Source organism: Hypomesus transpacificus, chromosome 6, assembly GCF_021917145.1.
Source record: "Hypomesus transpacificus isolate Combined female chromosome 6, fHypTra1, whole genome shotgun sequence".
In the NCBI taxonomy this organism is placed as follows: Eukaryota; Metazoa; Chordata; class Actinopteri; order Osmeriformes; family Osmeridae; genus Hypomesus; species Hypomesus transpacificus.
The window spans coordinates 10,668,553-10,692,011 of NC_061065.1; the positions used below are offsets into that span (position 1 = coordinate 10,668,553).

Genomic DNA, 23,459 nt, shown 5'->3' on the forward strand with positions numbered 1-23,459 from the left:
TCCTGAGTTGACATACCTTGTAAGAAAAAAATTAACTGCGCCTTCCCCTGCGCTCTATTTTCAACCCTTGAGTACCAACTTTTAATCGGTTTGGCACAATGTATTCTAACTTTGCAAAAGCAATTAATCTGTTGGCAGTTGAGTCCCGGCGGTCTTGGGAAGCAGTTTGAGAGCATCCGTTTTTTTCACCCCCCATCCCTCAAAATGGGAGAGGGCGTTTCAATCCCCTGAACGCCTTCATTGAAGGCGGACTTGATGGTTCTCTCTCCGGCTCAGATCACTCCTTTAGAGCGCGCTACTGCGCAGAATGGTCTCGCCTTGATCCGCATCAATTGTCACCATCCCGCGTTTCGGGACACTTTGGCCGCCAGTAGGCGAAGTCAGGGCTAATCCCTAGGAGGAGAATCACGGGGGAAGAGAAAAGCAACAATAACCAAGTCAAGCGTAAAAAATGAAAGCGAAATCTCTATTATCACTGCCTGCAATTCCCAGCAATGTAGTGAAAATCTGACTAGTTTGTGATTCGAGTCAGACGCACAGGGAAGAATATGGGGCCACGATGGGTTGGTAGACTCACACGATGAAGAGAGGGCAATGCATCGGTGAAAGGGGCCTAGAATTTCCAAAAGCCCTCTCACATCCCGACATAACCATTAAATGCAGACTGACTTTATGTTGTATAGAGAGAGAGAAACAAGAAAAGAGGCACAGTTCTCCGATGAAAGAATTAGGTTTTGGCGGATTAGGGACGGCCCGAAGGATGAAGAATAACTTCTGCATAACTTTACAGCTATTTTTCCCCCTCGTCCTCAAGAGCCAAGTTTACGGCTAAACCGGTTGAAGTTAACCCCTTAAGGCATTCAGTTTCACAGATTTTCGGAAGCATAAAACACGTTTAAGGTTTGAAATTCACAATACGTTTGTTGGGTGTTAGGCTAACCTATCAGCTTATTTTCATTTTTTCTTAAGCCTGTAACAGCCCATTTAAAATATGCTACTGCATAGCCCACTCATATACACCTACTCTTAGCCTATTACACATCGAGAATTAAACATCACAATAGGCACAATAAATAAATGATGTTTCATAATTTTCAACAATCCATAATTTTGCTCTAAAACCTGAAACCTTTTGGAACCTATATATTCCAAATATGTTGTATCTTTTAGTTTGAGATGACCCATTTTTCTGTAGTCATTTCCATCTAACGTGCCAAATTGCAAGGCGGTTCTTTGGTTGAGTCTCGTGCCCTCATCACCTTACTGAAGAGCACTCGAGGCGATGGGAGACACTCCGCGAGCCTAATTAGTGATTTTTGTCCTCGTGGAGCTGGTTTCTATTCTATCTGATGTTAATGAATTCCTCTGTCGTTTCCATTGGAAATTAACGGTCATCTCAAATAATGATGTGCAGATTTTTAGTCAAAGTCTATGGTGATTATCCAAATCAATAGTCGAATGAGAAAAAGGAAATGCATCGAGAATCAAAAAGAAACATTTGTTAAGCCTTAGTTTTGGCATGTGTTTCTGTAACTTCAAACAAGGCTTGTTTAGCATATAGTAGGCCTATTCAAATATTATTATATAATATTTGAATATATATATAATATTCTGCATTTGTCTAATAAAAGGCATTGCAACTTAAACATCATAAACATATAATAGGAGAGAATAAAAGTCTAACATCATAGTAGGCCTAATAATAATAGTCCAATCGAATATTTTGACAGTTTAACACCATGACCCATATCGATTTAAGTTTAGAAAGATGTCTTCCATTCTCGTACCGCCATGTGAAAACTGTCAAAAGGGATAAGGAACATCTGAACAATTAAATGGTCTCAAGCGCATATAAAACGGTTTATGAGCTGACATTAGTTGGCTTTGAGTGGAGCACCGGAGGCCAGAATCCACATAAAAACTGCATATTTACTGCCAGACAAGTGAGACGCATCAGAATAGGCCCTAATGCCAGCATTCTCTCTCCCTTATTTTCATTAGGCTCTGATGGCTGTGGAATTGCTGCGGACTGCAAGTTATCAAGAGCCACTAATTTCGCATTAAAGACCATTGACTGCAGTGGCTTGATTCGAGGGTTTTTGACAATTATCACAATCAGAATTTGAGCCCAGATCATTTACCTTGACTCCGTGATTATTTGCGCCAATCCACGCGCACATTTGAAAATTGCATGGTGTCAAATCCTTACTGAGGTAAATAATGAGGGGGCGCGCAACGGGGGCATCAGAGGGGTGCGTATCTCCATATCCAAGCTCTCCAACACACGGTCTCACACTCTTCCTCGCACTCGTTATCTGACCTCTAGTTTTGCATCTCACAAACACAACCTAGCGCGCACACACATCTTCCAAACACCCCCCACGAGCAATAGCTTATTGAAATACAATTTTAAGTCAAATATTTATGTTTCAAAACCATTGGACGATCTCTCTTAGGCTTTATCATTCCCCTAAAAAAAATCAAACACTCTCGTCAACACGTGTAGCCTATTCATGTCTGATGTATCTAATGTATCCGGTCTATGGGCCATGCAATTAGGTTACAAGCCACTTTTCTGTTAATTTGTGTAAATGTCATATATTGTGGGCAGAACTCCGTATAGAACTATAGCCTAATTTTTTAATATATTTCCTTAATTTTTTTCAAAGTCATTTGGCCCAATTGAGACACTTTCCTGCAATTAAGACTACCTCGATGAGTTTGGCACATAAAACTTCATCATGCGGAGGTTTACATGGCTGCACGTCAGGAAGGAGCTCATTGCTTTTTAAATAAACATAAAGCAAAGCTATTATAACCTACGCATTTAAAACTTTGCAGAGAGGTTTTACTAATGATTTGTTGTTTCGGATTTTTTACTACCGCGTTCCCATTTGTATTAACGCCCAGTGAAACTTTAATATGCTATTCTCCCTTATTCTGAGGATTTACTCACAGTGACTGACAAGCACTGGCGTGGACAGCGCATGCTCCTTCTTGCTTTATCACATGACCGTAGAAGTTGGAAACAGGAAGTGAATAATGGGTTGTTATGAAGAGGAGAGGAGTGTCGATCAGAGGAAGAAGCATCCAATATCGTTGACAATGTCTCTCTTTAACGCGAGTGCCTTGTTTATTATGTTGTTAATGTACGGTATCGCAACTGCATCAACCGAGGGCGTAAACACCATTATCCCAGATTCCAGCCAAGAAGGCGCAGTTCTGGGACCGGTTGTGTCCGAGTTGGCCGTATCCCAGTCTAGTTTTGGTCCACACTCCTCTCTCAACTTCATGTCAGCTTTTACAGAAGATCTGGAGGGCAGCGATTATTGCGTCGAGCTACTGCGTATCTTTGGACAGCGATACGTTTCGAATGTCAATTGCTTGGTGTCTAATGCGCGTCCTGTTCAAGTGTGTGAAAACTGCTTAGTCCATTACAGCAGTCTGATTGAGATCTACACCAACATCTCATCGGACCAGGTGGACGATTGTATTTTTAACCTAACTATAAGATCATAACCATTAATTCGTTCATGTTTGCTATTCCTGGTTGTGGCGCGAGTGTAATTGGTGGGCACTGGTCACATGTCCCATATCTCGTGATAAAGGATGTTTGGAACAACATTTGAGGAACTTGGCTCAGATCTCAAAACCTTAACAAGCCAAAAATACTGCCATAGTCTTACTACGTGGCTAGTAAACAATGTTAGCTGAACTATTGTAACGATTATCGTCCGTTTTGGAAAAGATTGCCTACTTTCTCCCTTTTCATGGTTAGAGTTAGAGTTAGCCTAACTATCTCTAACCACAATCCAGCAATCTCAATCATGACAGACCCTCAAACCACTAATACACTAACGCCTTTCTATTCAGAATCAGTCTTCAAACATTTTTTGTTTTCTACTGGTTATTGTTATAATTTTCATTACCAATCTCAAATGTCTAATTCACAAGATGCAAACGTAAAATAATGTATTATGCATCATCAGGTAAAGCATTACCGTTGTGTTTGAAATATGCTATATATAAATAAAGTCGCCTTGCCTTTCTAGATGGGCCCTGGCAACGTCAGCTGCAGGGACAGTCTCCTGCGCTCCGACAGGCTAATGCTAATCTATCTGCTGTATGACAACCTGGAGGAGATCTGGACTACCTCAGGCTGTGACCGTGAGTTCAACGTATTTGCTGTGCTTATGTATCAACATGGGTATAACTGAAGGGTGTGGGATAGAGCAGTTGTAAAAAGATGGTATGGTTTGTTAATGGTATGGTTTGATGGTATGGTTTGTTGTTTCATTTTACTGTGATTTTACATCTACAAGCTGACATCTCTGACACTGTAAAAGCCAAGTACTCTCATATTTTGAGCATTTTTACTCTTATCCCAAGCCACAATTAAATTCGACAAATACAATTTTCCAAAATTTGACAGTCGGATTGTGCCCGTACATTGTTTCACAGTGGGCCATTTCAGTAAAGGTTAATCTTTGTCTCCAAGATTGTGTCAACAAAGGACTTAACCAGCTGACCAATGACACATTTTACTTCATGGCTGTTCTCAACCAAACCCTATCCTGCTTTGAGAAGTACCAACAGGTGCGTAAGTCTGTTGTTGTGGTTTCCAAAATGCAAATAACCAATGCCAAGGCATCTTAGGTTGGCTTGGAAGGTCATCAACAAATTTAAAGCCAGTTCGTACATGTATTGTGTTTCCACTCAAGCAGGGAAACCACACAGAGCTTTGTAAGGAGTGCAAGGTGACATACAAGGGACTGAATGAGCTGTATGGACGCATGGAGAAGAACAGCACTCTGTGCATTGACATCGAGGACACGGTATGTTACTCAGCTCAAGGACTGCATCTTATTTACCACATGTTTTTTTCCAATCATTTATGTTTGTGTGTGTGTACATGAAGCTTTAATTTTAACAAAACAGCTGAAGTTGGAGATTGTCTTTAAAAAGGTCTGAAAACTAGAGAAGATTGACATCAGTCAAAAAGATGAAGCTTTGCACAGTTGAGCTGCTATGGCCGACGAGAATAGGAAAGTGACAAGCAGCTAGATTTGGAGTTTGGAGACAGAGAGAGCCTGACAGCTAGATTCAGTGTATAGAAAGAGTCAGAGCTAGATTCAGTGTATAGAAAGAGACAGAGCTAGATTCAGTGTATAGAAAGAGTCAGAGCTAGATTCAGAGTGTGGAGAGACAGAGACAGAGAGATAGATTCAGAGTGTGGAGAGACAGAGACAGAGAGATAGATTCAGAGTGTGGAGAGACAGAGACAGAGAGATAGATTCAGAGTATGGAGAGACAGAGACAGAGAGATAGATTCAGAGTGTTGAGAGAGAGACATTGTCCCCATTGTGCTGATCTAATCTGTTGTGGTGTCCGGGGTGTATGTGTGTGTGTGATAAACTTTGTCTGTCTGGTAGATGAATATGACCCGTAGACAGTGGAGCAAGAACTTCAATTGTTCACTGCCCCGCGAGGAGACGGTTCCTGTCATCGCCGTGTCCAGCTTCATGCTCTTTCTGCCCATCATCTTCTACTTGAGCAGCTTCCTTCACTCTGAACAAAAGAAACGCAAGCTCATACACCGTGAGTAACCTTCTAATTCCCCTATTGTTACACTGTGTGTGTGCGTGGAGGGGGTGTGTGTGTGTCTGTGAGAGTGTTGGGGTATGGAAGTTGGGTCATAGTTTTTCAGGGGGGTGGGCTCACAGGTTTTACTGGTGAAAGTATGGACAGTTCTTGGTTGACTTGGTAGATCAGGTACTAAGTCAGCACTTTTCTCCCTCTTCTCTAACACTTGTTCTTTCCCTTGCGCCCTCCTCTCTCAACTGTTCCTCCCATCGTCCCATCTCCAGCCAAACGGGCAAAGTCCAGCACCAGTCTCATGAACATCCAGGATAAATTCAGCTGAGTGGAGCAAGGGATGAGGAGGAATAGGAACGGTATCCTACTCAGTTTGTCCAGAACAACTTCTGGGAACCTCTTGAAATGAATTGTAATTTATTTGACTGTGGTCTGCTTGACACCAATGGCAGGACTCCACAAAAGGACCCTGTGAAGTCCAAACAGGACAATGCCAAATCATCAGTGTTAAAATATGAAATGTTTTTTATTTTTATGCATTGAATTCAATTAAAATTAAAATGTTAAAAGTGCAAAGCTGAAACCTATCTGCACTACCCCCCATCACCACCACCATAAACTACCATAGTCAAATACATACAAAACATAAGGCCCGCTTCCCATAGAAGGTATATGCTGGACTATACTGGGGCTTGGATGACTACAGACCTACCAGCTGCTATGTGAGGTTGAAGTATTATGTGTGTTATTTATCTGTTCCTGTGAGGAAGGAAGAAATGGGTTTTGTGTCACTAATGTGAGCCCACTGTAAAGCTGGTCAGGACAGACAGAAAGCACTTGATGGCCATTAGTGGTGACACATATCCTCAGTGTTAAGGGAGGGAGGGAGGGAGTGGAGAAGGCCACATCTGAAATACAACATAAAAAAGGAAATAAATAATGTAGCCTATAGGTGAGAGCACTCCATGGTATCACAAACATGTGTGGGTTTCTTTCCTTGCCAAGGAGCTATTAAGCTTTTTGTCCAACTCGACTAGCTTCTATTAGCCTGCTAACTGGGCTGCTATGAACGTCTCCAATTCTCCATATTCATCTGATAATGTGAATTTGATTCACTGTAATTAGATGGGTAGCCTATTACACAATTTAAGATATGTTGTCATATTGTAGCCTCTTTAGAGTGAATGTTTACATAAAGAAGCATTTTTGACAAACTGCTTATCAAACAAGAGTATCAAATGGACTATTAGTTCTGATCAGGAGAATTAATTTAATGTGTTCGTTGAATATGTAGGCTATTTAAAAAACGTTAATTTCTAAAACTTTTTAAAGGGGTAAGATTACAATCTCAACCATCTTTATTTCCCATCAGAACTATTCAGTCATTATAATATCACCTAATAAAACATTGTATGTGTCAATGCATTGCTTTACTATTGTTTTGTGTTCTTTTTATTCTTTGTACTCTATTCATTGGGGTCAACATGTCTAGGGCCCCTGTATTTTCAAGAGGCCTGCTGTGGTGTAATAGTAAAAGAGCTATTTCTCCACACAAACATGCTTCTTGTTTTCGGGTTACATGGCGTTTTCGTTAGATTTCAACTGGGCCGGTGTTTCTCGGTCATTAGCAGCTAATCTAAATATGGGATAGAGATGCGGGGCCGAATAATCTCGACAACACATCCGTTTTAACTCCCTTGGCTTTTTGGTATTATGGATCGCAGCCATTGTATCCCTGCTGGCCAGATCACCGGTTCTAATAGCCTTACCTTTAGCCCCTGATATTCCGAATCATATGATCCCGTTGCGCCCCGGAGAAAAGCTGAAACACGGCCTTTCATTCGCGTGCCTTCGCTCACTGAGCGACTCGTGCAAGCTCGAGCTCGAGAATGACAGCTTTCATTTCAGTTAAGCCTCGTGGCTTTTTTTGCGGCACACTGGGTTCTCCGGTAAGCAGTGCTCGAAGTCATGGAAATCTTGAGGCCTCCTGAGCCGTTAACGAGAATGCAAGTGATCCTAAAGCTGCCACGTGACGGGGAAAACTGAGGGCAAAGCTGAAATGTTTAAGGATTCAGTGACGTGTCATTAAGGCACATAGCATCTTTACATTCTGACTGGGGGAAATATGGGCTGAAATATTTAGACCCACGTCACTTTTCGCCTAAGTATCAGGAAAGTGACTTTGAACCTTTAGCAGCTTTATGTAATTATTATGAAATGGTATAATCAGATCTGCAATTTGGAGCATTCATACTGTATGCCACATCCTTTCGCTAGGCTGAGGGTTGCCTGCCGTTTAAAACGCATCTGGTCTTTTATGTGTGCGTTTGCCTCTCCAGAACATTGACCTCCACAAACAATTTCTTCCATTATGAAATGTGTTTTTATCCCACTCACCCCCCTCTTCCTTTCTCTGTTTCTCTCTTTTCAAGAATATGTAAGCATTTAACCTGCAGAGAAGGGTACCAAAGGGCATCACTGATGCAATCCCACATTGCTGTGCACAACTGGACGCCCTGCTATAACAGGTCTAATACCTTCAAGGAGCTTTCACAGGAATTTACTGTTCTAATCATTTCACAGTAAGTGACCTTTTATTTGAATAGAAAATACGATTCTGGAAACTGACTTATACTCTGCCCTCTCAAGCTTTAATTAATGCTTCGGGTTGTCTAACCTTTATTCAACCAGTAACTTGTGTAAGATTGTGGTCTTCGTGTTTCAACGGTAAAGACGTCAGTTCTTTGGGTCACTTTGGATTACAGATTGTTTCTGACACTGCTTACCTTTATTTAAACTTTGTAAAAAGGTAGAATGACAGCCGTAAAACTGAGCCATGACCTTTAAGAGAAAAGAACAATAGTGACAAAGAAAGTAAAGACAGACTTGAGGCTTATGTTTCACTCTTATAAGCCTCTACATACTTTCGTAATGTGTGAAGTGTTAGGTAACTCACCTCTAAAGCTGGTAAGGACACAACAAAGGGTCTAGGGGGTAAGAGGATAAGAGGAGGACAGAGTTGGAAGTGGAATTGGGCGCACTGCAATATACACTCGTCAACTCTACAATGTGCAGTATGGCAACCATGACCATTCGTCTTCTGTCTCATGGTCAGAGTGATTTAGCATAGTGTTCATCAAGGTATGCCATGCGTATCACTTTTAAAGGCCCTGCAAAAGGTTAACAGCAGTTAACGAGATATCTCATCAGTAACGGCAGCCTTTATTGGTTCATAAAAATCTGTAGGAAATCTTGAGCCCTTCACCACCATGCAGCCCTATTCCTGTATTCGGGTATTCTGCGGCCTCCCATGTTATGAAGTAGCCAATGTTTTCTTCTTCACGGTAATATTAAGAAACTGTTAGTTGGGACTTAAGTTGTTGTGCAAAAACTCTAACCCTTTAAGCTGTCAATTAATGACCTGGCTGAAGGTGAAGGAAAGCTAAGCCACCTCTCAATGCCTTCACCATCAATATGATGCTTTGTTGGTGAGGGAGTAAACATACAGGTCAGGGAGGCACAAACAAACATACACACAAATGCAAGCACACAGAGCATGTGCAGCAAAGTGAAGGAGCTTTAGTTTACACCTGCAAGAGGGGTCAAAGTCTGTCAATCCATGGTTTTATGGAATTATGATGGATTATAGAATCACTCTCTTACAGCAGTCATTCAGTTTGTAATCTCAGCATCTTGATGCAAAACCCTCCTCCTGAACTCTTTTTATTTCTCTCTCTCTCTCTCTCTCTCTCTCTCTCTCTCTCTCTCTCACTCTCTCTCGCGCTCTCTCTCTCTCTCTCTCTCTCTCTCTCTCTCTCTCTCTTTCTTTCTAAAAGACCATTGAAAGTTACCCCCCCCCCCCCATGTCCCACCCCTGCCACAATAGTCTTATGACAGGTCAGCTGTTGGTGACATAACATATGCTGGATCATATGTCAGAAACCTTTGCTGGCTGACTTGTGTCCCCTGTGGCAGAGTGATGTGGATGGCAGAGAAGGGGCCACTTCAGTGCCCCCAGAGCGGGGGTCTCATCCCAGGGGGGCAGGGGCTGCCAGGGGAGCAGGGAGGTGGGGGGCACCTCTTAAGGGCAAGAACATCTGACCCCCGTTGACACAGACTGATGGATGTGCCCATGATCTTGCCATCAGCTTGAGAAGACACTTGTTCAAGTTTTTTGTCTGTGTGTGTGTGTGTACAGGGCAGAAGATTGACTATGGTCAGGGAACAGTGATGGGGTGTTGTAATATGTCATTTCCTGTTGCATGTTGTCTTATTATGTCCTGTCTCAGTAAATCTTACAGTATAACTACAACAATCAAGCAATCAATAAATTTATCAATCCTAACCCTTACCATGTTTACCATGTCACAGAGGCCTCTAAAGGGGCTTGAGGCAAGTTTCTGATCAGCTAAAAACCTGTCTGTCACATGTGTCAGAAACGTGCATCTGCCTGCATGTGCCTCTACATTATGTAGAGTTCAGAAGAATATCACTTTATTGATCTCCCTGAGAATGTGTCGACATTACAGCGGCATCAAAATAGCAAATGTAGTTACTATCAAGTAGTAAAACACACATTTGAGTGTGAAGAGATATGTATTCAACAATGATGTTTGAAGAAACCAGGGGTAGCTTCGTTTTATGACTCACCAACAGAAAGGTTATACTGCCCTCTATTGGCAGAAATTGCAATCATCTGTCCTACATCATAGTACCTTCTATTACCAGTAGATGGCAGTAGTTTCATGGTTTATGCGTTAAATGTGTGTCTGCTAGCTTCATCCTTGCATCAGCTCACTACTTTTGCTACTGTGATAGGTCGGTTGAGTGTGCTCATAATGACATGCTCATAAGTGAGCAGCGGTTTTTGGATCTTGTATGATCTGTGTGTGTAGTATATAGTGTTTGTGTGTGTTATATAGTCATGGTTTGTAGCATAGTCCCTGTTTGTAGATGTAGATAGATGTGAGTGTAGCATAGTGTGTGCAGTCTAGCTCATGTGTAGTCTTCATAGTGCAGTATGCATTTGGTTTGCATATATTATACTTATATTTGTATACTTTTAGTATACTTATTTTGTATACTCAGTATACAGCAAATTTAGTCGGTACTGGTACACTATTTCTGTTGACTTTGGTTCTGGCCAGCCGTGGTTACGAGGGTGTATTCACTATGTTGACATGACGATAGTCACACAGCCTCAGAGTTTCCCCTCATCACTCACTTACGCATGTTAACAATCTGAGTTCAGGCAACCGTCAGATTGAGATAATATGATCCTGTGGTTGCTGCTAATCCAGGTAGAGGTGACATGGTGGGGTTTGGGGCCTTGAGGCCTCCAACCAGAGTAGTGACACAGAGAGACAATCCAAACCATCACATGCACCATCACACACCTCCGTCTCCTTCAAGTCTGTTTGGACCCAAACACAGCCAAAAATGTGTTTGATCTCGCTCAGGAGAGTGCATAGGGTGGGTTGGGGGGAGGTGGAGAGGAAAGGAGAGTAGAAGAGGGGGGAGAGGAGAGAAGGGAGGAGAGAAGAGAACATGAAAAGATGGTGGGAGGAGGGGAGAGGAGAGGAGGAGGGCAGAGGAGAGATTAGGTGAGGTGAGGTGAGAAGTGGAGGGGAGGGGAGGAGAGAAGGGGAGGGGAGAAGAGGTAAGGCAACACTAGGAAACATACTGGGAGGGGTAGGGGTGGCAATTATGTTGTCATCTCTGACACACACTGTGTAGGACATACACAGAGCAACTCGCAAACACAGACCACATGCCTGCATTGTACAAAGTAAACCCAAAGGAACGTAACACACACACACATACACATTGTTTGCAAATGATTCCTTTTTTATCTTTCTAACTCTCCTTCCCCATCTGTCTCTTTCTCTCCCTCTCTACCTTCTCTCTCTTTCTCTGCCATACTTATCTCTGTCTCTCTGTTTCTCTTGTGTCTGTCTCTCTCTCTACCCCCCTCGCTCTCTGTTCCCACTTGTTCATCAGTCTCTGGGCTTCCTGTCAGCTTACTGTCAGCACGTCATACCTCTGTCAGCCAAACATGCTAACATGCTTACACGCTAAATGTGCAACCGGGACACGCTTGCCCAGCATCAGACAGACAGCAGACAGACAGCAGAGACACAGCAGACAGACATGTCAAAGTAAAGGGGCCTCTGGCTCCAGACAGACATAGAACAATGAGGGAAACTATGGCAGAAATAGACCATGTTATGTATAAAGTTTATAAGGTTCCATTCTTTATTCAACTCGAGACTTGCACCAGTTCATTAGCGAGTAAAAACAGTAGAAACCCAATCAGAACAGACTAGTTTGGGTGCTTTTCTTTAGAAACCGTTTCAAAACCTTTACCATTCAAAGAGTCTTCTGAAGGTTTGCTGTGTTCATTTGTTGGGACAAGGAGAAGCAAAGGAGATGGAGGCAGAGGAGATGGAGGCAGAGGAGATGGAGGCAGAGGAGATGGAGGCAGAGGAGATGGAGGCAGAGGAGATGGAGGCAGAGGAGATGGAGGCAGACTGATGCCTGTGCTGTTGCTGGGCAGCAGAGCGTTTTCTCTACAAACACAACCAAGCTCAGGCATTCCATGGACAAATGGCTACTGTTCACACTTTATACAGCCCACAACAGTCTGGCAGCTAAACACACACACACTCACACACAGCGAAACATGCCGAGAATGACTGCTATATAAAGCATAGTTACCCCTGGTGTTCAAGCATGTTGAGACTCCTTTCTGACGTCTAATTGACCTCACGTGAGCCCAGTTGTCAAACTACCCAACCTACAAGTACAGCCATAGCTAACGTTCACAGTCTCACACAAAATGGTGACGGGCCTCATTGACTGAGTGGTACACTGACTTCCATTAGACGTTCCACTGATGTCTGGGGGTAGCTTTCATGTTATACTCAGTGTAAGACCTGAAGAAGTGTTAACAGTGTAAATTGCGTGAGCACTTTTTCGCTGAATGCTGTTATTCATAATTTCATGACATTGAACGTGGAAAAGAACTTCCTTTCCAGATTACCTCATGGGTGCAGTGTTGTGATTTCCAATGCTGGGAGGAAAGCTGTTGTGACTGGAGTGGGGTTGTGCATTGTGCGTGTGCTGTTTGGGAGTGTTGCAGATGTTCTGCATGGTTTGGTGTGTGTGACTATATAAGTGCATACATATGTCTACACTTGTGTGTGTGTTACTGTGATTGTTAATGTGTGTGTGTGTGTGTGTGTGCTCATTTTATGTGTTCATGGAGTTGTGTGTGTGTGTGTGTGAGCCTAGCAGGGGTTCAGTGGTATGGATTATGTTGCTCTGGGTTGTATTGAGAGTGCCAAGCCAAGCGTGAGGCGAGTAGGAGAAAGGGGGTATTGTTATGGTCCAGATGAGTGTCAGAGGTTCCTCACAAAATAAATTCACTCACAGGAGCTTAACTGAAACACGGTCAGGACAACAGCCCTGTAGACCATGACCACTGCTGAACACTAGCAATGACGGTCCCGGGGTTAAACATATCAGCTCAGATGGTTGCATGCTCATATTTACAGTGCTGGTTCAAACGAGGAGGACTGGACTACTCAGGGCAGAGGATGAAGCTCCCCTCATAGGACAAGTGGAACTGTGGGTGAAGCTGTGTGGGTGTAATTGTGTGGGTGTTCGTCTGTGTGTGTAACTATGAATGTAACAGTGTGTGTCCACACACTTTCTCACTCTCTTTTGGACTCCCTGTTCTGACATCTGTTTAGTCTCTCTGGGTGGGGGCAAGTGTGTAAGTGTGTGTGTGAGTGTGTGTGTGTCTCTGCCACAGACGTTGAGGGAGCGTTTCCCCAGAGTGATTTACTCCCAGCAAAATGAGAACATTAGATAGAGTTCTGCTACAAAAGAATGGAAGAGTTATGGGGCAGATACTCTGTTAGGCCTAGGCCCTCTGGGCCTTAAGGGGAGACCAGGGACTCGCCTAGCTATCTCCCCCCGGCCCACTGCCCTTTTATGGGCTTTCTAGCGTACTTTTGGTCAGTGATTTATATGTCTCCATCTGGTGCTGTGGGTGTGATCAAAGAAGAGTTCAAGATGGAGTCCTGTTGCAGCGGCACTAGTGTGAGACTGGGGTGACAGGGGTGGTCAGGGAATGTAATATATATATCTGTCTATCTATCTATCTATCTATCTATCTATCTATCTATCTATCTATCTATCTATCTGTCTGTCTGTCTGAATTTATCTACCCTAACTTACATGAATCTAACTATGGGAAAACACTTTATATGGAAATATATTGACTGTTCATTGACCCTTGTTTTGTTTTTGACTACATACACTTGTAATGACTACTATGTAATGACTTGTAATGACTACTATGCTAAATATATGTACAATTGTGTACAAGTGTCTTCTAGACTGCTACTGTTGTCTCATCCTTAGCTCCCTGATTCAGCCACATCACAGGAAACAAGAACAACGACAACCAAACACAACAACATAGACCTCTGTCCGGGTCAGTCAAGATCAGTAGGCTATACGCTTGATCTGTTTCTAGACGCACCCCTGTTTCTGGTAAACAGGCAGGAACACCGCCCCAGCACTCCAGGGGAATACTGGAGAAGTACAGCTATTGGACGAGGCACTTTTGTGCTTTGATTGGATGCCAGGGAATGTTCTCCTCTGTGTTAGTATTTCAGATGAATCCTGGAAGTAACAATAATGTAGCAGTCTGTGTGTGTGGGGGGGGGGGGGGGGGAGGGGGGGAGGGGTTGCTGATCTATCAAGAAGGAAAGTAGCTCTGGTGGCTTTTAGGGGTAAACGTGACTTGATACGCCTGTGAAGAGTCTGGAAGTTCTGGGATAATGATGATTCACAGGTTGTGTTAGGTGACAGTTACAGAGTCATGTGAGTCATGTGCGGGGCTAGTATTCCAAAGGTTGCTGGTTTGATTTCCAGCCGTGCCAATGACGTTGTGTCCTTGGGCAAGGCACTTCACCCTACTTGCCTCTGGGGGACTGTCCCTGTACTTACTGTAAGTCGCTCTGGATAAGAGCGTCTGCTAAATGACTAAATGTAAATGTGAATGATGCAGTAACAGCCTCTGATGGTAGATGTAGGGCCATGAGGATTTCCTATCAGCGAGGCCGGGAAACTTCTTTTCCACAATAAAAGACTTCCATGAAAGTTTTTTTCTTTTCAAAATAATCAAGGAAAAACTCCAGCATCTTACAGCTATTCTGTTCCATGGCATGATCTGTCTTGAAGCACTTCTGGGAGGAATGCATCAGACTGACCTTCCGGTGTCCTGAGTCATGTGACTGATCTAAATGTCCAAGGTTTCCAAGCGAGTCTGTCCAGTGAAATGTTAGATCCTGGCCATGATAAACGAATCGTGTGACATGGATCTCTCCTCCAGACCAATCCTTTGTTGGGTCCAGGTTGCACCTGAAGGGGGATGTCTGCCAGACCTGCACTCCCCTAACAGAGCTGGAATTGTTGCATTTTCCTTTCCACACATTCTTGGGCTTGTGGTTTCACCTCAACATGCACGCACACACACACACACACAGACACACATGCTCACACACACACACACACAGACACACACACACAAACAGACACACAAGCACACACACAGATTGAGGAACATTCATTGGACCTGTACTTTTTCCTCTTGTTACCCAGGGAGGTGCTCTGCCTGAGTGGCGGTGCTAGCTACACTGTGCACACATGGGAGCATGGCCTCTGAAGGACCTCGGGGCCCCAAAGTGAAACCACATTGAACCCAGACGAGGGAGGAGGAGTGAGAGAGAAACTCATCTCAAATCAGAATGAAGACGATGATCTTGGAGTCAACAGCTGCTCTGTGTGCTCACACAGTAGGTTCTGAGAAATAGTTTGAAAGTTTTCAAAACCTCAGTTTTGTCTGTGAATATTTTGTGTCATGTCGAATAATGTTTTTTTTTCAGTTGGACTGTAGGTCTAGAACTGGGACTGGGTGTTGCTACAGTTGAATTTAGCCCTGGAAATTGGCTTTGCTACATGTCTTTACCCTCCCAAATTATTTTAGCAAAAAATCTTAAAAGACAGGTTCCAGTCAGGTGACACCAATATCCCTGTCCTCAAATTAGCCACGTTATCTTTACCTCACAGATTCCATGTTTTAGACTTTTATTTTTGGGCTTCTCCAGCTGTCGCTGTCGCTGTCGCTGTCGCTTGCTCTTGTTTTATTTTATGTGACACCGGGGAAATCTGGTCCACCTCTACTTCTCTCCCAGCTAATTAGTGTGTGAACTAATTGCGTGGCTAACTTTAACATAGCGCCAGCCTACTTCCATCTGCCCGTTGTCTATAAAAGGATGTTGGGGAGAGGGAGCTAGCCTGGTGACGCTGACACATAATCTCATTTTAGAATGTTTCTAGCTGGTTCTATCACCGGGGGAGCCAGCTTGTGGGTCTCTGAGCTGGAGTGAGCTGGTTCAGATGTGAGGGTGTGCTGAAGGGAGGTTGAGGTCTGTGAGTGTGAGACAAGGCATCTCTGGATAAGACATCTGACTAACAGCTGTTTTTATACCGGCTCCATGGCCTGATTTTCATTGGCCTGATTTGATGTAGCGAACCAATCAGAGAAGGGCATCACAAACATCCTGAAGATTACCAAGGAGACTTCTGACAGCAGGAAGACAGTGTTCTGAATGACCATGTCTACAGATAAAAAATACCATTATCATGGAGCTGGGAAGCTGAATTTTCTTTCAGTTTTCAAAACAGGGAACTGACTAACAGGTGTGAAAACCACTGAATTAATGTATCAGCATGTTTCAAGAAAGAGTTGGGGTAGGGGATAAACATGGATGTATTGGATCTCCCCAGGCAACAACAGTGATTTGTAAAGAGGAGAAGACAACCTATTTCTCCATTACCTAACATTCTGTCTTCCTGGGTCTTGATAGATGATTCAAATTACTGAGATGTTCCCCTCAGGTGTGTCTGTGTTCTTTTGACCTTTTCACACAGCACACAGTTCACCATCGTTGTATGTAATATGACACTTCTCTGACACCTTCTTCAGCACCAGATTCTATCAGTCGTTTTTATGAATGTGCATTTTTTGCAGGCTTCGTGGTTGTCAATTGAAACTTCCTTGTAGGAGGAGAACATATGAGTGATTGTTAGGTGTAACATTAAAAGAACACATATGAGTGATTGTTAGGTGTAACATTAAAAGAACACATATGAGTGATTGTTAGGTGTAACATTAAAAGAACACATATGAGTGATTGTTAGGTGTAACATTAAAAGAACACATATGAGTGATTGTTAGGTGTAACATTGAAAGAACACATATGAGTGATTGTTAGGTGTATTATTGAAAGAACACATATGAGTGATTGTTAGGTGTAACATTAAAAGAACACATATGAGTGATTGTTAGGTGTAACATTAAAAGAACACATATGAGTGATTGTTAGGTGTAACATTAAAAGAACACATATGAGTGATTGTTAGGTGTAACATTAAAAGAACACATATGAGTGATTGTTAGGTGTAACATTAAAAGAACAACAAATAGGGGTGTCTCGGTCGCTCACCGGATGAGTGCATGTACCATGTTGGGTAATTACCACAGCGACCTGAGCACGAACCCGGCCTTGGCCCTTTTCTGACTGTCTTTTCCTCTCTCTTTCCCTGCCTTTCCTGTTACACTTTGCTTACAAGCTATCCAATAAAGCATAACGAATGCCATAAAATACAATCTTAAAAACAAAAAGAACAAGAAACAATAAGAACGAAGAATAGAATGCGTGTTTATGTGTGTCCATCTTCACCACATCACCATGAACACAGGTGATACAGTGTACACCTTCCAGCAATGAAACCAGCTGTTTTTATGACTGACAGGTAAACTAACCACACTTTCACAACCAGTGAACTGAAGAAAACAGACATGTTTAGCAATTTGCTCATACAACAATAATACATTAAAAAAAACCTGGCTGGACAGCATTTTAAGGAGCTGTGTTTGGGCATAATGTTGCAGCTGAAAGGGTGAGGTAGCTGCTTCCTGTGTGTGATCTGATAGGAGCTACTCGCTATGCTTGGCTGGGTATGAAACACACACATGAGGTGGGGAACTGGGCTGGGGAACTGGGCTGGGCTGGGGAACTGGGCTGGGCTGGGGAACTGGGATGGGGAACTGGGATGGGCTGGGGAACTGGGCTGGGCTGGGGAACTGGGCTGGGCTGGGGAACTGGGCTGGGCTGAGCTGGGGCCCTACTGGTCACACACAGCAGCAGTAAAGTAGCAGGGGGCAGAAGAGTATACAACATCAAGAGAGGTGCTGGTTAAACAGTTCTGAAGTAGCTATAGACGGATTTGTTTTGTCTACAATGTGTTTTATCATGATTCTTTTCTTCTTTTTTGAAAGGCTTGGCAACACAAAATATTGAGATAACATTAACAACCATGTAACAACATAGCCATATAGTACTACTAAACTGTATACCATAACATTGTACTAAAAACAGTGTAGGTACAAAGGAATTGCTATGTACTTAAATGGTTTTAAGTGTTAGTGGGGTGTAAGGGGTAAGTGGATGCTGTAAAGGGACAGTTGAAGTTTGTGTTCATCAATGTTAACATCCACTTGTACCACCAAATACTAATGAAGTGTAACTATATAGCAGGTCCTATGTAACTACAATGTTGTTACAAGGTATTGTTATGTAGTTACAAAGTAATTAATTTAACTTTGATGTAAATAGTTTCCAAAAGCTTTCTAAATGAGTTGTGTTTTGTGTATTTTTGTTCCCATCCAATCAGAGGGGAGTTTTGGGCAGGCCATCAGAGATGGCATAACAAGAGAGGCATTTCCTGTGGCGTTTCCTGCTCTCTATCAGAGTTCATATGCTAATGTACATTAATCCTGGCCGGCCTCCAACAGTTCTCTGTCTCAGACACAGAACTTACAATGGCTTTCTCTCTCTTCCTTTCTCCCTCTCTCTTCCTCTCTCTCAGAGAACGGATCACTTTTAAAGTGACATGTTCCCAGTGTGTCTCAGCTGATGGTGACACTTACTTGTGTGTGTATAATAGCTGTTAGTTTCTGTATTTTTCCAATGCAAGACAATATCAAGGCAAAAGAATTGGATAAGAATTGTGTTGCTGACCTGTTTATCTGCGTGCATCAATCGAATTATTCACGGGGCCCAACTCGCAGTCTCCTCATCTGCTCCTCTGCCCTTTGACATAAAAGATCATCTGACGTGATTTATCTCCCAGCATGACTCCATTCAGCCAGAGGGCTGGCTCTGCCCTGGGTCCACAGCATGCTACCCATGATTAGCCTGCTAACCAGCTGACCTCCCACCGCTTTGCCATAACCACAATTGCACCAGTAAACAGACACACATGCACACATAGAAACCACCAGTCACTCTGTTTTAAGTGCATAGGCACACACGCACACACACTCACACACTTACAGAAGCCAGTTATGGGGAGACACAGACCCAGTCAGTAATCGTTACGTGAAGTAAACCCTCCAGGGTTTGCATGTTTAGCTCATCACAACACTGTCACACTTCACTTCACCCATAAATCTTCCTTTCTTCATCCCTCCGTCTATTCAGACGGTGCGTCATCTGGGTAACTGTAATGGCCTCATTAGCAATGATCAGACCCACCACTGATCCCCACACTCTCACACTACAAGCCAACGTAAACCCTGTTCTGTTTCTGTTTGTCAGCCCAAGCCTCAATTACCCACCAAGCCTTAATTACTGTTTTCTGGTAAAGCATCCAGAAAAACTGCTAAGTTGTTTCACAAGCACGCTCACCACAATACCGTCCTTGCAGCGGCAGAGCAGATTTACAATTAGGTGATGTTAGAATCTTTAAACAAATCAAAGCTCTCAGACAACCATGGATAGTTGTGTTGAATGTGCACCAGTGCACATTACATAATGATACCTGTAGGCCTACATTAATTCTCTCTAACACATGCTACGTTTTCTCTTTCTCTTCCTAATGATATATTTTTCTCCTTTAACAGACGCTCTTAGGTTTCACCTGTGTGACAGCTCGCTCCACTTCCATAAAGAGTGATGAGGACACAAGGTTGATTCGAAGCTTCCTCGGTGGTGTCCCACCAAACCTGGTTTCTTATTTAACACTATTAAACACACAGAGCGTGTTGCACCTTCAATTTCAGGCCACAGTGTTCTGTACTTTTGTAAAATAGGCTACAGAACGTTCTTGAGGTGATGGGGATTGTTACACAGTGAAATGAAAGGGGTAGAATATTGCTTAAAAACAGTAGTCTTTGATACATTTGCTAAATCATTGTCCATGGATTGCTTATCACTTGTCAAGGCTGGATACCTGTAAAACAGTAACTATATGCTTTACATTATTTTTATTTGGTAAAAACATCAGCATTGTCTATTTAAGGACATGGTGGATGAAATAAACTGTTATGACAAAGCAAGACAAACAACTCTCAGAATAGGAATGCAGTGCACATGAAAAGGGGTGTCGACATTGACAAACAGAGGAAGTACTTATCTTAACTCAAGGAAGCCATCATCGAGCAGCCTACCACAGCCCGAGTCATCACCCAGTGCTTCATTTCCTCATGGTTAGATAATGCTCAAATTGAGCTATGTTTGAAAAGTACACTCACGCAAACAACTGAAATAAAGGGCAATTTCAGCCCAATGAAAATGATGTCATCAGATTGCCCTCTGCCATATATGATGCAAGAGCACTTCTACTGTCGATGGTTCAACAGTTTCATGAGGAAACAACTGCCAGCAATCAGGGCAGTGTTGTCACAATAGTTAACCTATTTTGCTGGACCAGTTGGTCCACTGCTAAGATCAAATAACAATGTTTTTTAACTTACATTTACATACATATATGTAAGGATCTATTTATAGGTTCCGTTAGTTTGTGTTTTGCTAGCTAATGGAGGGCCTTTTGGCTAGGACTTTTGGCTTCATGTGCTCTGGATAAGAGCGTCTGCTAAATGACTAAATGTAGGACAGCTAGACTGAAAGTATAAAGGATCTACAATGGTGGCTAGCTACAAATCATGTGGACTGACAAGGACTCTCTCAAAACACTACTATTTAGGAATAAATTAACCACTTTGTATAAACATTAGCAGCTCACACACAGTAGATTCTCTCTGCTACACTACACCACCTAGTTTTATGTAACCTGCCTACATGGACAGCCACTCCCTTTATAACGGTCTCAATAGACATTCACCTAAGCTGCTGTGTGGCTGAACGGAAAGCCCCACACTACCATCTCTTGGAGGATAGCATTGCTTGTCGTTGGCCTGGCAGCGATTGTCTGTCTGTTAGCCTGCTACCTGGGGGATACATCCTCACAGAGGCTGTTGACAACTTAGGTTCCTCTGTGTCTCAGTTGACGATGAAGTCATCCTGCGCCAGGAAAAATGATCCAGCGAGGAGAAAGGGTTCTGGGGCAAGGCTTGTTCCCTCGGGGCCAATCACCTATCGTCTCTGTCCAGACCAGCTCCGGTGTGATTTACCCACAAGCCCCTGCTTCCTGCAGTCTCAGGGTCATTACTATAAATCAAGGTGATAAAAAATATATCCCCACTCCAACTCCACAGCCTTCCGTCTTCTTTGTTCACAGTGTTTTCTTGTTTGTTCTCAGTATATTATTCTGTTCATTTGAGATTCACTGGAGACACATTTTGCAGGCGTATGTATGTGTGTGTCAATTGTTTGATTGTGTCTAGTCTCGGTTTTCCAATTCAAAGACATCCAATCACAGTATGATTTTAGTGGACATTGGCTATAGTGCATGGCACGGTATAGTCTATCATGACAAGGCAAAACCAAAATAAAATGTGTTTGATCTGTTGTTGGGCAGCATTGTTGTCATCCCATTATTGATATACAGTGCGTATCCTACCTGTTGTCCACGCCTGAAAAACAAACAGCACACAATGGAACAAGAGGAGATAAGCATTGTGTAATGCTCTAGCTTTTCTCTTCAAACTAGTGTACCTGGATTACAGGTGTCTTCAGAAGATGTTATAGGACTTGGTAGGTGATTTGTCACCTACCAAGAGCTATGTTAAAATCAGGAAACACAAAATATCTCTTAATGTCTCAATTTGATAGGATATACGAACTTAGAAACTCCCCTAAAACATCTTATTTGTGCAACTTCACATAGCAGAGGTGTAGGATATGTAAACAAATCAGCTGAACTACAGAGCACTGACCGCCTCGCCCCAACTCACTAGCAGAAGCGTGACAAGTTGTAGTACCTGCGATAATTGGTCTAACACACATGCGTGTTGGGTTTGACATTCTCGATCACGAATGTTTGGATTAAGCTGACATCAACCTTTGTACCTGTTTTCGGACAATTAAAGAAAGTAGCCACCGGCACAAATTATCTTTATTTTTAAATCATCGAGTCGTTGAAGAAAGATAAATTATCTGGTAGCGGCTGTTTCAATGAAGAATTATTCCCCAAATTCAATGCGCTCTGCGTCTGTGGGGCTGAGACGATTGGGGCAATTATGTTCACCAAAAGCGTCAAAGAAAAGAGCAAGTAAGTGTTTAATATTACATTGTCTCGTCAACCTATTTGCAACAATAACATAGACTAATGCAATGATAATTGACAATGTCAATGAGCGTTCTTGTTGCACGTGCCCCCTAAAGCCGGTTATCATGATGAGTTTGCCTTCGGAGCGCTGCATATGGATTCAACAACCTACCCACGTGCCGTAGCGGCCAATACTTGTTTTAGTCGGAACATGATCATGTACACACTACTGCAGGCTACGAGAAATCACACTTCCATGAGGGACATGATTTCTGTATGATTGGAGGAGAGTTGGGACAAAAATAATTGTGCAAGAGAGGGGAGGCGAAATAAGCTTTGGCAAGGAACATTGAAAGACAAATCCTGTCATGAGGACGATTGGGAAGATGGAGGAGAGTAATGTGCTTGAAGAACTTGAGGCCCTGGTGTTGGATGAGTTATGGTCTACTTAGTGAACATGTTTGGGATCAGTCATCAGTCATAGCCCAGAGATTGACTGGTCTGATACAGGGTTACATAACCAGACGGAGCTTACATAACGAAAGTGCTCAAAGATTTTGTTTTGTACAAATTGATAATATTTTACATGAGCAGTCAGTTAATATTCATGAGATTTGTAATATTATTTTGACATTTTGAGCAAGCAGTCATTGTTACAACAGCATGTTGAACAAAAATAAGAAGGGAGAGTGTAAAAAGGGATGAGAAGAGAAGAGGAGATGAGCAAGGGAAAGCATTCCTGGGTCACCAGTCCAGGAGGATGGCAGGTGTTTCCACTGGCGTCTAAATCTCCAGAGAACATAACCCGAGAGAACATGTCCTCGGTACCCACCACCACCACCACCACCACAAAGAGGACAGAGGGAGATGAAGACAGGGAGAGAAGGGAACAGGGTTAGAGACCGGACCTGGGACAGGGAGAGAAGGCTGTAGTCTTCACTACTCTCCCAGTAGAAGTTAGTCTTGTTAAAGACCAGGGATGTACTGGTCTGTACAGGTTATGGAGCTGGTTTGGTTTGAACAGCCATGGCTGTCAGGGAGTCTGGACACCTTCTGTGATTTGTGTCTGAGGTGGAGGTGGGAGGGTGTATTGTGTCTGGAGGAGGTGTGTAACGTACTGTACAGCCCCAGCTACTGGGTCCTCTCAGCCTGAGGTGTAGTAGTACAAGTAACAGAAGTAGCCCCATGATGAAGGCAAGTGACTGAAATTGTACATTGTTGTGTGTGGTTGTCAAGAAGGAGGCACACCAAAAGAGAAGCAGGGATGCACTGCA

The 23,459-nt window shown here is 43.0% G+C and overlaps 1 protein-coding gene across 2 annotated transcripts; it reads left to right on the top strand.

Moving 5' to 3' along the window:
• The first annotated feature begins 3,015 nt into the window (after positions 1–3,015).
• ostm1 (osteoclastogenesis associated transmembrane protein 1) lies at positions 3,016–7,016 on the top strand. Of its 2 annotated transcripts, none has more exons than XM_047021262.1 (6): positions 3,016–3,480; positions 4,053–4,167; positions 4,499–4,596; positions 4,722–4,835; positions 5,433–5,598; positions 5,868–7,016. In XM_047021262.1, the coding sequence occupies exons 1-6, from the start codon at positions 3,043–3,045 to the stop codon at positions 5,921–5,923; spliced, it is 987 nt and encodes a 328-aa protein (XP_046877218.1). In that variant the 5' UTR covers positions 3,016–3,042; the 3' UTR covers positions 5,924–7,016. The 2 variants fall into 2 exon arrangements, with proteins under 2 accessions (XP_046877218.1, XP_046877219.1); XM_047021263.1 differs by having other exon boundaries at positions 4,725–4,835.
• The last annotated feature ends 16,443 nt before the right edge of the window (positions 7,017–23,459 follow it).

Bases quoted from the DNA above. Each gene is read 5' to 3' on its own strand.
- ostm1 (XM_047021262.1), top strand. From the start codon at position 3,043: ATGGGTTGTTATGAAGAGGAGAGGAGTGTCGATCAGAGGAAGAAGCAT. The intron at 4,597-4,721 runs GTGCGTAAGTCT...TTTCCACTCAAG, and splicing joins GCTTTGAGAAGTACCAACAG to CAGGGAAACCACACAGAGCT. The intron at 5,599-5,867 runs GTGAGTAACCTT...TCCCATCTCCAG, and splicing joins GAAACGCAAGCTCATACACC to CCAAACGGGCAAAGTCCAGC.